This window comes from Neomonachus schauinslandi, chromosome 6 (genome assembly GCF_002201575.2).
Source record: "Neomonachus schauinslandi chromosome 6, ASM220157v2, whole genome shotgun sequence".
Lineage (NCBI taxonomy): Eukaryota > Metazoa > Chordata > Mammalia > Carnivora > Phocidae > Neomonachus > Neomonachus schauinslandi.
In genome coordinates, this window is record NC_058408.1 from 120,315,121 (window position 1) to 120,328,819 (window position 13,699).

Here is a 13,699-nt window from a genome sequence, read left to right on the forward strand (position 1 = left end):
GTGGCCCCCCTAGTCAAGGCTCATCTCAGCACTAATCTGAAAGTCACTCAGGACCAAGACCTTAGGCCTCTGGGATTCCTCCATCTCCCCCCATACTCAATCAAAGCTGCTGAAATCTTCTTTCACACACACCCTCTGCAGGCACTCTCCTTTCCTTATTATATGTACTTCTTCTTTAACCTTTGTCTCTGCCTGCACTTCAACTGTGCTTCCAAAAAACAGCAAGATTTATCAACAAAAAATAGTTTTCATATGTGACTGTACTGCTCAAAAGGCATCACAGACTCTCTACTTCCTACAGGATAAAATCTACTGTCCCTTGATTATATTGCGATTTTTCCTACTTCTGAGCTTTTGCTAACACTATTCCTTCTAAAATATCCTCTCTTCCCCTTCTCTGTTCATCCAAATTTTTTATTTCTTTCAAAGATGTTTGCTCAAACCCTATGCTCTCTGTGAAGCCCTCCCTGATATCAATGGTAGAAGAGCATTCTGAGCAGAGGGAAAGCAGTGCAAATAATCTAAGACTGAGTCAAGTAAATAGACCAGTGTGACTAGAATGGGGTGAGAGTGATCATTTTGGAAACAAGATTAGATAGGTGATGAGAGGCCAGCTCCCACAGGGCCTTCCTGGCTATTATAAGGATTTTGTCTTTACGAGCAAAATGGGGATCAACCTAAGCATTCACTAGCGAAGATATAGGACTTGGATTTCAAAAAGATCATGCTACCTGTGGTGACAAGAACAAGCTATACAGAGAGAGGCAAGGGCAGAAGAAAGGAAACTGATTAAGAGGCTATTACAGTATCTGGGTAAAAGAGTGTGATTAGAACCAGGGTGGTGGCAGGCAGAAGTGGTCTGAATCTGGATGTATTTGCTGACTGATGAGGGATATGAAAACAAGAAAGGAGTTAAGGATGACTCCAAGTTTTTAGCCTAAACAAGTGGAAGAATAGAGATGTTATTCACTGAGATGAGGGAGAAAATCATGGGAGGAGCAGGTTTTGAACATGGTAAGTTTAAGATATATAGGTCATCCAAGGGAAATGGTGAGGAGGAAGTTTATTACCTAAATCTGAAATTCAGGGGAGGGATACATTTGGGAACTATTGGAACACAGATCAGGTGGGTTTCACAAAACATTAGTGATGATAATAGCTCTGTAATTGCTCTGCCTCATATGGCAGCCATGAGCCACATGTGACTTGAAATGCAGCTAAGGTGACTGAAAAACTGAATTGTTAATTTTCATTAATTTACATTTGAATAAGTACATGTGCCTCATGGCTACACAGTGGACAAAGCATATATAAATAATATTTAAAGCAATGTGATTGAATGAGAACCCTAATTGAGTGTAGGGAGAGAAGATGTCCAAAGACTGGGTATTGGGGCATGCCAACAACATGGATTATTCGTGATAGGAGGGAAAAAAAAAAAGAAACAACCCAAATCTCCATCAACAACAGAATAGAAAAATAATCAGTGGCATATTCACATAAGACCGCCATTCAGCAGTGAACGGATATATCTATGTGAATCTCAAAACAAGGTTAAATGAAAAAAAGTTAACTTAGAGGAGAAAATTTTCTACGAAGATCAAAAGCAGAAAAAACTAAAAAGTATACTGTTTAAGAATATATTCACTTCCGCTTTTTCTCCTTTTCGCCGCCATCCTGGTGTGTGTGGATGACTGTTCCTCACCATGTCTTCTCCCAAGACTTTCAGAATCAAGCCATTCCTGGCCAAGAAACAAAAGTAGAATCCTCCCATTCTCCAGTGGATTCAGATGAAAACTGGTAATAAAATCAGGTACAGGGTGCCTGAGTGGCTCAGTCGTTAAGTGTCTGCCTTTGGCTCAGGTCATGATCCCAGGGTCCTGGGATCGAGCCCCACATCGGGCTCCCTGCTCCATGAGAGGCCTGCTTCTCCCTCTCCCACTCCCCCCACTTGTGTTCCCTCTCTCGCTGTGTCTCTCTCTGTCAAATAAATAAATAAAATTTAAAAAAAAAATCAGGTACAACTCCAAGAGGAGGCACTGGAGAAGAACCAAGCTGGGTCTATAAGGCATCACACATCATGATATGACACACCTAACTGGCACACATATTTAAGCTGCATGAAGATTATGTGTTCCTATCCTACCACTCTTGTAAACATCCCTCCTACCTGGCCAATAGACATGTTTTATCAGGGAAACAACTTTTCTGTTACTATGCCTCTACACCAGTAGGTTGGTTCAGTAATAAATGTGAGACCGAAAAAAATATATATATATATTCACTTGCTCAAGAAACAAGAAAAGTCTCAAACACACAACCTAACCTTACACCTAAAGGAGCTAGAAAAAGAACAGCAAATAAAGCCTAAATCCAGTAGGAGAAGAGAAACAATAAAGACTAGAGCAGAAATCAACGACACAGAAATCATAAAAACAGTAAAACAGATCAATGAAACTAGGAACTGGTTCTTCGAAAGAATTAATAAGATTGATAAAGCCCTAGCCAGACTTAGCAAAAAGAGAAAAGACCCAAATAAATAAAATCATGAATGAAAGAGGAGACATCACAACACCAAAGAAATACAATTTTATGAGAATATTATGAGCAATTATATGCCAACAAACTTGGCAATCTGGAAGAAATGGATTAATTCCTAGAAACATATCAATGACCAAAACTGAACCAGGAAGAAATGGAAAACCTGAACAGACCCATAACCAGCAAAGAAATTGAATCAGTAATCAAAAATCTCCCAACAAACAGGAGTCCAGGGCCTGATGGCTTCCCAGGGGAATTCTACTAAACATTTAAAGAAGAATTAATACCTATTCTTCTGAAACTGTTCCAAAAAATAGAAATGGAAGGAAAACTTCCAAGCTCATTCTCTGAAGCCTGCATTACCTTGATCCCAAAACCAGACAAAGACCCCCTAAAAAGGAGAATTACACACCAATATTCCTGATGAACATGGATGCACAAATTCTCACCAAAATACCAGCTAATAGGATCCAACAGTACATTGAAGGATTATTCACCACAACCAAGTGGGATTTATTCCTGGGCCGCAGGGGTAGTTCAACATCCGCAAATCAATGTGATACACCACATTAACAAAAGAAAGGACAAGAACCATATGATCCTCTCAACAGATGCAGAAAACGCATTTGACAAAATACAGCATCCTTTCTTGATAAAAACTCTCCACCATGCAGGGATAGAGGGAACAGAACTCGATATAAAAGCCATATATTTAAGACTCACAGCAAATATCATCCTCAACGAGGAAAAACAGAGCTTTTCCCTGAAGGTCAGGAACACGACAAGGATGTCCACTCCCACTACTGTTGTTCAACAGAGTACTGGAAGTCCTACCCTCGGCAACCAGACAACAAAAAGAAATAAAAGGCATCCAAATCGGCAAAGAAGAAGTCAAACTTTCACTATCTGCAAACAATATGATACTCTACATGGGCGCCTGGGTGGCTCAGATGGTTGAGCGTCTGCCTTCGGCTCAGGTCATGATCCCAGAGTCCTGGGATCGAGTCCCGCATCGGGCTCTCTGCTCCTTGGGAGCCTGCTTCTCCCTCTGCCTCTCTCTCTCTCTGTCTCTCATGAATAAATAAATAAAAATCTTTAATAAAAAAAAAATGATACTCTACATAGAAAACCTGAAAGACTCCACCAAAAAAATTGCTAGAAGTGATACAGGAAATTCAGCAAGGTCTCAGGATATAAAATCAATGCACAGAAGTCAGTTTCATGTCTATACACTAACACTGAAGCAGAAGAAAGAGAAATCAAGGAATTAATCCCATTTACAATTGCACCAAAAACCGTAAGATACCTAGGAATAAACCTAACCAAAGAGGTAAAGGATCTGTACCCTGAAAACTATAGAACACTTATGAAAGAAATGGAGGAAGACACAAAGAAATGGAAGAACGTTCCATGCTCGTGGATTGGAAGAACAAATATTGTTAAAATGTCTATGCTACCCAAAGCAATCAACACATTCAATGCAATCCCTATCAAAATACTATCAGCATTTTTCACAGAACTGGAACAAATAATCCTAAAATTTGTATGGAACCACAAAAGATCCCGAATAGCCAAAGTAATGTTGAAACAAAAAACAAAAACAAAAAACAAAGCTGGAGGCATCACGATTCCAGGCTTCAAGCTGTATTACAAAGCTGTAATCATCAAGACAGTAGGGTACTGCCAAAGACACAGATGTAGTGAAAAGAAGGGCCATATGCACCCCAATGTTCATATCAGCAATGTCCGCAATAGCCAAACTGTGGAAAGAGCCGAGATGCCCTTCAACAGATGAATGGATAAAGAAGATGTGGTCCATATATACAATGGAATATTACTCAGCCATCAGAAAAGATGAATACCTAACTTTTACATCAACATGGATGGGACTGGAGGAGATTATGCTAAGTGAAATAAGTCAAGCAGAGAAAGTCAATTATCATATAGTTTCACTTATTTGTGGAACATAAAGAATAACATGGAGGACATTAGGAGAAGGAAGGGAATATGGGGAGGGGGAATTGGAGGGAGAGATGAACCATGAGAGACTACGGACTCTGAGAAACAAACAGGGTTTTAGAGGGGAGGGGGGATTGGTTAGCCCGGTGATGGGTATTAAGGAGGGCACGTACTGCACGGAGCACTGGGTGTTATACGAAAACAATGGATCGTGGATCGCCACATCAAAAACCAATGATGTGTTGTATGGTGACTAACATAACAATAAAAAAAAAAAAAAAACAGAAGGGTACTGGCACAAAAACAGACACAAAGATCAATGGAACAGAAGAGAAAACCAGAAATGGACCCTCAATTCTATGGTCAACTAATCTTTGACAAAGCAGGAAAGGAAAAGAGTGTCTTCAATAAATGGTGTTGGGAAAACTGGACAGCCACATGAAGAATGAAACTGGACCACTTTCTTACACCATACACAAAAATAAATTCAAAATGGATGGAAGAGGGGGGAGCGTGAGGGACGCCACGAATTCCACTTGGAGGCATCTTTGAGCTCGCCGAGTAGACACCATGAGCAAAGCTCACCCTCCTGAGTTGAAAAAATTTATGGACAAGAAATTGTCAATGAAATTAAATGGTGGCAGACATGTCCAAGGAATACTGCGGGGGTTCGATCCGTTTATGAATCTTGTGATAGATGAATGTGTGGAGATGGCAACTAGTGGGCAACAGAACAATATTGGAATGGTGGTAATACGAGGAAGTAGTATCATCATGTTAGAAGCCTTGCAGCGAGTATAAACAATGGGTGTGTTCATCAAAAGAAATCAACTGCTTCCACACGTCCCCTCCATGGTACCTGTTTTACTACAATATCAAAATCAGGTCGTGTGCATTTTCATATTGAACTTTTTTGTTAAATAAACTTCTATAATAGTAAAAAAAAAAAAAAATGGATGAAAGACCTAAATGTGAGACAGGAAATCATCAAAATCCTAGAGAACACAGACAGCAACCTCTTTGACCTTGGATGCAGCAACTTCTTGCTAGACACATCAAAGGGAAATTACTGGGACTTCATCAGGGTAAAAAGCTTCTGCACAGCAAAGGAAACAGTCAACAAAACTAAAAGGCAACCTATGGAATGGGAGAAGATATTTGCAAATGACTTATCAGATAAAGAGCCAATATCTAGAATCTATAAAGAACTTAACAAACTCAATACCCCAAAAACAAAAAATCCAGTCAAGAAATGGGCAGAAGACATGAGCAGACATTTCTCCAAAGACAACATACAAATGGCCAACAGATACATGAAAAAATGCTTAACATCACTTGGCATCAGGGAAATACAAATCAAAACCACAATGAGATACCACCTCACACCAGTCAGAATGGCTAAAATGAACAATTCAGGAAACAACAGATGTTGGCGAGGATGTGGAGAAAGGGGAACCTTCTCGCACTGTTGGTGGGAATGCAAACTGGTGCAGCCACTGTGGAAAACAGTATGGAGGTTCCTCAAAAAGCTAAAAATAGAACTACCCTACAATCCAACAATTGCACTACTAGGTATTCATCCAAAGGATACAAACATACTGATTCCAAGGAGCACGTGCACCCCAACGTTTATAGCAGCAATGTCCAAAATAGCCAAAATATGGAAAGAGCCCAGAAGTCCATTGACAGAATAGATAAAGAAGATATGGCATATATATACAATGGAATATTACTCAGCCATCAAAAAGAATGAAATCTTGCCATTTGCAATGACATGGATAGAACTAGAGGGTATTATGCTAAACAAAATAAGTCAGAGAAAGACAAATACCATATAAGTTCACTTGTATGTGCAATTTAAGAAACAGATGAACATAGGGGAAGGGAAGGAAAAATAAGATGAAAACAGAGAGGGAGGCAAACCATAAGAGACTCTTAACTCTAGGAAACAAACTGAGGGTTACTAGAGGGGAGGTGGGTGGGGGGATGGGGTAACTGGGTGATGGGCATTAAGGAGTGCACTTGATGTAATGAGCACTGGGTATTATATGCAACTGATGAATCACTACATTCTACCCCTGATACTAATAATACAGCATATGTTAGGGCGCCTGGGTGGCTCAGTCGTTAAAGTGTCTGCCTTCGGCTCAGGTCATGATCCCAGGGTCCTGGGATCGAGCCCCGCATCCGGCTCCCTGCTCCGCGGGAAGCCTGCTTCTCCCTCTCCCACTCCCCCTGCTTGTGTTCCCTCTCTCTCTGTGTCTCTCTCTGTCAAATAAATAAATAAAATCTTAAAAAATATATATATATATATTATATGTTAACTAAATTGAATTTAAATTAAAAATTTAAAAATAAATAAACATACTTCTATCTTCATGACAGAAAAAAAAAGAATATATTCAGATTGATAAAGTATAAAGAAAATCAAGGGAATTATTATCCAAATACAGGATACACCACCTCTCCAGAAGAGGGAGAAGGTTGCAACTGGGGAGGTAAACACAGAGAGCTTCAAAGTTACTGGAAATGTTCTATATCTGGGGCACCTGGCTGGCTCAGTTGGGTAAGTGTCTGAATCTTGATCCCAGCTCAGGTCTTAATCTCAGGGTTGTGAGTTCAAGCCCCCTACTTAAAAATAAAAAATAAAAAAAGGGAAATGTTCTATTTCCTAAACTGTTTATTTTTTATCCTATATACTCTGCCATGTATGATATTAAGAGTAAAAAAAAATATGAAGTAGTATATGCTTAAATGTCAATGGATGTTTCAAAATCTCGAATAAATCTTTAAGCTTAGAAAAAGGAAACACAACTGTGTGACCTAAATAACGTCTAAAAAAGAATGACAGATTTAGTCATATAAAAGAAAAGACAGAGGGCACTGAGAGTTGGGAATGAACAGCTTGTGTACATGAGACAGGAAATTGGTGGATCTGACTAGAGAAGAGGAAAGTTAGGTTGAAAAGTTAGGCTAGGGCCAGCTTATGAGATGCTTAAATGCTGGGTCAAGAAATTTGGACTTGATCTTTATTTTTTCTTAAAGATTTTATTTATTTGAGAGAGAGAATGAGATAGAGAGAGCATGAGAGGGGGGAGGGTCAGAGGGAGAAGCAGACTCCCTGCTGAGCAGGGAGCCCGATGCGGGACTCGATCCAGGGACTCCAGGATCATGACCTGAGCCAAAGGCAGTCGCTTAACCAACTGAGCCAGCCAGGTGCCCAGGACCTGACCTTTAAATAGCGCAGAACCATTGGTGGTTTCTAAGCAAGACAATGGCATGGGGAAAGTGGTATATTAGAATTAATTGGATGATAAAGATCAAGTAGTAGGGAGACAGGAGTCTGGAAAAATCAGTTACAGAGATATACGTACCACTATGTTTACTGCAGCATTGTTTCCAATAGCCAAGATATGGAAGCAACCCAAGTGTCCATCCATACATGAATGGATAAAGAAGATACACGTATATACATACAATGGACTATTACTCAGCCATAAAAAAGAATGAAATCTTGCCATAAGTAATAATAGATGGATCTAGAGAGTATAATGCTAAGTGAAATAAGTCAGAGAAAGACAAATAGCATATGATTTCACTCACATGTGGAATTTAAGAAAAACGAAGAAAAAGACCCTTAGGGGCGCCTGGGTGGTTTAGATGGTTAAGCATCTGCCTTCGGCTCAGGTCATGATCCAAGGGTCCTGAGATCGAGCCCCACGTTGGGCTCCTGGCTTAGTGGGGAGCCTGCTTCTCCTTCTCCCTCTTCCTCTGCCTCTCCCCCTGCTCATGCTCTCTCTCTATATCTCAAATGAATAAAATCTTGGAAAAAAAAAAAACCAAAAAAACAAAACCAGACTCTTAAATATAGAGAACTGGTGGTTGCCAGAGGGGAAGAGGGAGGAGAGTGGGTGAAATAGGTGAAAGGGATTAAGAGTACATTTATTAACGATGAGCACTGAGTAATGTATAGAATTGTTAAATCACTATATCGTACACTTGAAACTAATAAAACATATGTTAATTATACTGGAGTTAAAATATATATATTTTAGCTGTGAGATGTGAGATGTGAGATGTGAGATGTCAGGGAAGATAATCATAGCCTAAACTAGGAGGATAATGGAAGATTAAGTTTTACTCCAAGAAACTTTAGGATGAAAGACTCAAGAGTTTGGTCTTCAGAACAGACAGTGAGAGAAAAAGAGATGCAAAGATTACTCCAATTCTGAAGCTAAACCGAGAAAATGATTAATACCAATATTTGCAAAACTAGGGAAGTCAACAGAAAAATGGTTTTGAAAAGAGACCATTCATTAATTCATTCAATAAATATGTCAGGCAGAATGTGATACCTTCCCCTCAGAGAGCAGCTTGTGGGTCCCACCTTTTTTTTTTAAGTTACACTTTTTTTTTAAGATTTTATTCATTTATTTGAGAGAGAGAGAGAGAGAGAGCACAAGGGGGGGAGGGTCAGAGGGAGAAGCAGAATCCCCACTGAGCAGGAAGCCAGATGTGGGGCTTGATCCCGGGACTCCAGGATCATGACCTGAGCTGAAAGCAACTGCTTAACCGACTGAGCCACCCAGGCACCCCCAGTTACACATTTTTAATAGGCAAAGAGAAACTATACAGTTCTCTGAGGGGAATAAAAGTTTTTATAGCTTTTAATGCTACAACAATTTCTAAGTCCCACTTTTAAAAGAAAGAGTACTATACAGCGCCTGGGTGGCTCAGTTGGTTGGGCTACTGCCTTCGGCTCAGGTCATGATCCTGGAATCCCAGGATCGAGTCCCACATTGGGCTCCCTGCTCCGCGGGGAGTCTGCTTCTCCCTCACCCTCCCCACCTCATGCTCTGTCTCTCTCATTCTCATTCTCTCTCAAATAAATAAATAAAACCGTAAAAAAAAAAAAAAGGGAAGAGAGTACTATAATAAAAATATTGAGCTGCTTTTCAAAATAAATGGAAAGAGGCAACAATGCAAAAGTGGAGCTGTTTAGTAAAAGATCTTAAGGAGTGGAATTACTATTTGATGGAAAGCTTCTTGAGGACGAATTTATCACGGACTCTTTGCATCCCTCACAGTGCTGAGCACACTGCAGTGAGTGATCACTACAAAACAGATATTCAAATGATGGCTAAAGGAAGAGAGAAGAGTGAGAGCGGACTCAAGAAAAAACAAGTAGGAATGCCCTACCCAAGCCTCTACCCAGCATGCCTAGAGGATCTACCCCTGTGAAAGTGTGTTAGCCCTGTCACCCTGGCTGAAGGTAGGCTGATTATCTGGGTACCTCTTTAGGAGATCTAAAATACCAATAGAAAAACAGAAAGGAAATCAATTCTTATGAAAATATATATTGAAATTCTGGTCCCCACACTACTCCCTGGTAAGATTATCCCCAACCCTAACCTTAAAGGCAGAAAGAATGTAATTTTTTACTGTGTAGGGTTTGGGCTAATGCTAATTAAAGATACTCAAGGGCGGGCGCCTGGGTGGCTCAGGTCATGATCCCAGGGTCCTGGGATCGAGTCCCCAATCGGGCTCTCTGCTCCTTGGGAGCCTGCTTCTCCCTCTGCCTCTCTCTCTCTCTGTCTCTCATGAATAAATAAATAAAAATCTTTAAAAAAAAAAAAAAAAGATACTCAAGGGCATCCTCTCCTTTTAGACCATTAAAAGATATTTTTCTGGTTAAAAGTAATTTAAAAGCTTGGGGGCACATGGCTGGCTCAGTCAGTAGTAGAGCATGTCTCTCTTGATCTCAGGGTCAGTAGTCAAGCCCTATGGTGGGTGTAGAGCTTGCTTACATACATACATGCATACATACATACATATATACACACATACATAGTGCTTATACCATTAAAAAAAAAAAAAGTAATTTAAAAGCCTAGATCTTAATAGTTAGTCCATTTGGCATACCACTGTTACCTACACCCATAGAACAGAGAAATGCAAAGTAGAGCTGCCTGCAAAGTGAGAGGCCGGATGCACAGGTGTTCCAAGTAGTTGCCAGGGACTGGGCTATTACTTCTAGGTTCCCCCAGCAGTTCAGATAATTACACACAGCCCCAACTTATCCAATATGGCTAAAAAGAGGAAAATGACTCGGCTTTTTAAATGAATAAATCTTATACAAATGCTTTAAGACCATCTATTTCCCAAAAAGTTAGAACAGGAATGAATGCCTCAACACTGGCAAAGGCAGTATTCCAGTTAAGAGCTCAGGCTCTGGCTCCAGACGGACACGGGTTAAATCCCAGCTCTCCCAGTAAATCGCCCTGTAACCATCTCTGTTACTGTATCTCCCTACTTTGGGGCACCTGGGTGGCTCAGTCGGTTAAGCGTCTGCCTGAGGCTCAGGTCATGATCCCCGGGTCCTGGGATCAAGTCCCACATCAGGCTCCCTACTCAGTGGGAAGCCTGCTTTTCCTGCTGCAGCTCCCCCTGCTCGCTCTTGCTCTCTCTGATAAATAAATAAAATCTAAAAAAAAAAAAATACATCTCCCTACTTTGCACAGAATTACCTTCCTTAAGATTTGAATATGGGGTAGATTCAGATGGTAGCTTTCCTTCCTATAACTATACCCTGATCCCTTTGACTGAACCTGTATTTTCCTTAATAGCCTCAACCACTAATTTTTAATGTAGAGCTTTCTAGATGGTTAAACTCATTCATTATCTTTGAATCTCCTGAATTTCCTTATTCAAGAACAACCTTATCTTGAAGCTCTGGCAGTTCAACAACCCATGCCCTGAAAGTGAGGAGCAATGGGAGAAAAGCACAGAGAAAACTGGATTGTAGGTAGAACATACAAACCTCTTTGTTGTATAAAACTGGTGCTTTCTTTAAATCCTAAATTTTGGGACAGCTGGCTGGCTCAGTTGGTAGAGCATTTGACTCTTGATATCAAGGCTGTGAGTTTGAGCCCCACAATGGGTGTAGAGATTAATTAAAAATAAAATCTTTAACAAAAAGTAAATAAAAAATAAAATCCCAAATGCTGTACACTGGAGACAATATGGAGCTAAGCACAGCCTATTAGCAACAAATTAAGTACAAAAAAAATTTTGACCTGAAGGAGGCCCACAAAGGTACCCTGCCTATACTCACCACTCCCACTTCTTTATCTAAACTCAGGGATCTTTATCCATGTTGTAGTGGATTTTGCATAGAGTGGGAAAGAGGGAAAACAAGTTCCACAGATTTTTTCATTTGCACTTGGCCTTTTTAGCACCATTATTACTACCACCCTAGTTCAGTCAGGAAAGACTAAGTCCCAACCAATTTCTCTGCTTCAGGTCTCTCCACTCCCTTATAACCTGTGCATAGCACCAAACTAATTTCCTAAATTACCAGTTTCATTAGAGCACTCCCCACCTCAAAAACTCTTAACAGCTCCTAATACTACACACTGGAAAAGCCCAACTAACATTCAAAGCCCAGGCTAGCATTATCCTACTTTTATAATACACAATTGGTTTCCTCCTACTTCCCACACTGAAGTTCTCTAAGGCTCCAACTAGACTAATCTGCTAACTGTCCGTCCCCGACCCCAAACCCGGCATGCCTAGGCTGGATTACGTAAACACCACTGCTCACCCTCCCACCCACTTTCTGCTTTTCCTTCAAAGGCCAGCCCAGACCCCCCTCCTCTATCTCTGCCCTAAATTGTGCTCCCAAAGCACGCACTGACCAGACTGCCCATCTTCTGACCCTAGTCAAACACATCCTTTTTAGCTGGCTATACTCTCTTGGCATCTTAATCCGCTCAAACGAAGTCAAAGTTCCTTGGAAGGCAGACCACATACTTACACAGAGGGTCTATCACAGTGCCCTGCACTTTTTAGGTCCTAGATATTATTAAAACCAGAGGAGGGGTTCAAATGATACATCTAAGTAAGGCAAGACCATACTGCGCATCTTTTCCAATTCCTCTCTATTCACAGTAAAGGGCATTCAGCGTTCGCTACAAAGCTATGTATTTCTAGTATACACTGAGCGACAAAGTGGAGTGAGCACGCCACCGGATGGCAAAAAAAAAAACACAAAAAAACCCGCGTCCCCATCCTGGTTTTTGCCACAAGCCCTGCGATTGGGAAATCACACAATATCTCTGGGCCTCGGTTATCTCAGGTGTAAAACAAGGGAGCTGCTTTGACGGATCCCAAGGTATCCTTCGGCTCCCGAATCCCCCCGGACAGGAAACCCAACACTCGTCTACTCACTCAGGCGCAGGCACGCAAACTTTTACGGTTCCCAACGCAGGCATTTGCATATAGTAGTGGAAACTCCGTCCCCATGGAAAAAAGCAGGGCTGAGAGGAGGGTGAGAAGCGGTCTCCCTAGACTCGGATTCCTTTACCCCATGACCAGGGGCAGTCGGACTGAGGTTCCCGGCCCCTCAGGAGCAGACTCCCAGGAGAGTGGCACGGCAAGGCTCCCGGGAGCCGGCCGGGGTCACTCCGTCCGCGCCCGCGCCCCCCGCACTTGTGACACACGCCCCGTGACCCCGGGTCACAGTCCCCGTCCGCCCTCCCCGGCCCGAGGGGCGCCCTCCTCTCCCGGCAAGGCCCCGCGCTCCCGCCCGGCTGGCTGCCCTTCCGGGCCCCGGGGCGGCCTCTGCGCGGGCGTCCGGGCCCCAGGCCGGCGGGACTGGCGGCGTGAGGGGCGGCGGCGGCGGCTTTAAGTGCTGAATCACCACTTTGCAACCCGAGCTCCAAACCACCGTGACCCGCGGGCCCCGAGGGCCCAGGCGCTTCGCTCCGCTTACCCACAGAGGCGCTCCGGGGACAGCAGGCGGGCGCCGAGGACGGAGCGGAAGGTGCTGGGCCGCGCGGAGTGCAGCAGCCACGCTAGCCGGTACCGCATACCCCAGCACAGCCGCCGGGAGCACCGCGAACGCTTCCTTCTTGCGCCGGGAGCCGGCCCTGCCCACTGCGCATGCTCAGTCCGCCGCGCCGCGCCGCCTCCCGGGAGCCTCTGAGTGGCGGGCGCTCCGGGTTTTGCCTGGAACCCGACAGGATCGGGGAGGCGGGCGTCCCAGGCCCGAGCCAGCGAGCGGGACGGAGTCTGGCCGGGGAGCGGCGGGAGCCCAGCAACCAGGCTTTCCCAGGCTGGGGGTTACCAGCAGGGTCACACGGGGCGCACGTGGGAGGGCGGCGAGGTGTACCTGGCTAAGTGTATGTAGGGGACAGAG

The 13,699-nt window shown here is 42.9% G+C and overlaps 2 protein-coding genes and 1 pseudogene across 4 annotated transcripts in view; 2 read left to right on the top strand and 1 right to left on the bottom strand.

Moving 5' to 3' along the window:
- Window positions 1-13,420, bottom strand: part of IDE (insulin degrading enzyme) — a 111,056-nt gene extending 97,636 nt beyond the window's left edge. For all 3 annotated transcript variants that reach the window (XM_044916107.1, XM_021700127.1, XM_021700126.1), the window contains exon 1: window positions 13,274-13,420. In XM_044916107.1, the coding sequence (XP_044772042.1) occupies window positions 13,274-13,371 (98 nt within the window). In that variant the 5' untranslated portion in view covers window positions 13,372-13,420. The remainder of the gene's footprint in view (window positions 1-13,273) is intronic.
- On the top strand, window positions 1,707-2,067 carry LOC110589593 (annotated as a pseudogene).
- LOC110589592 (small nuclear ribonucleoprotein G-like) lies at window positions 5,071-5,301 on the top strand. The gene has a single exon (XM_044916108.1). It carries the CDS (start codon window positions 5,071-5,073, stop codon window positions 5,299-5,301), a length of 231 nt encoding a protein of 76 aa, XP_044772043.1.
- Window positions 13,421-13,699: the final 279 nt, after the last annotated feature.

What these genes read in the sequence shown, in the direction of transcription:
- LOC110589592 (XM_044916108.1), top strand. Translation starts at nt 5,071, where the DNA reads ATGAGCAAAGCTCACCCTCCTGAGTTGAAAAAATTTATGGACAAGAAA.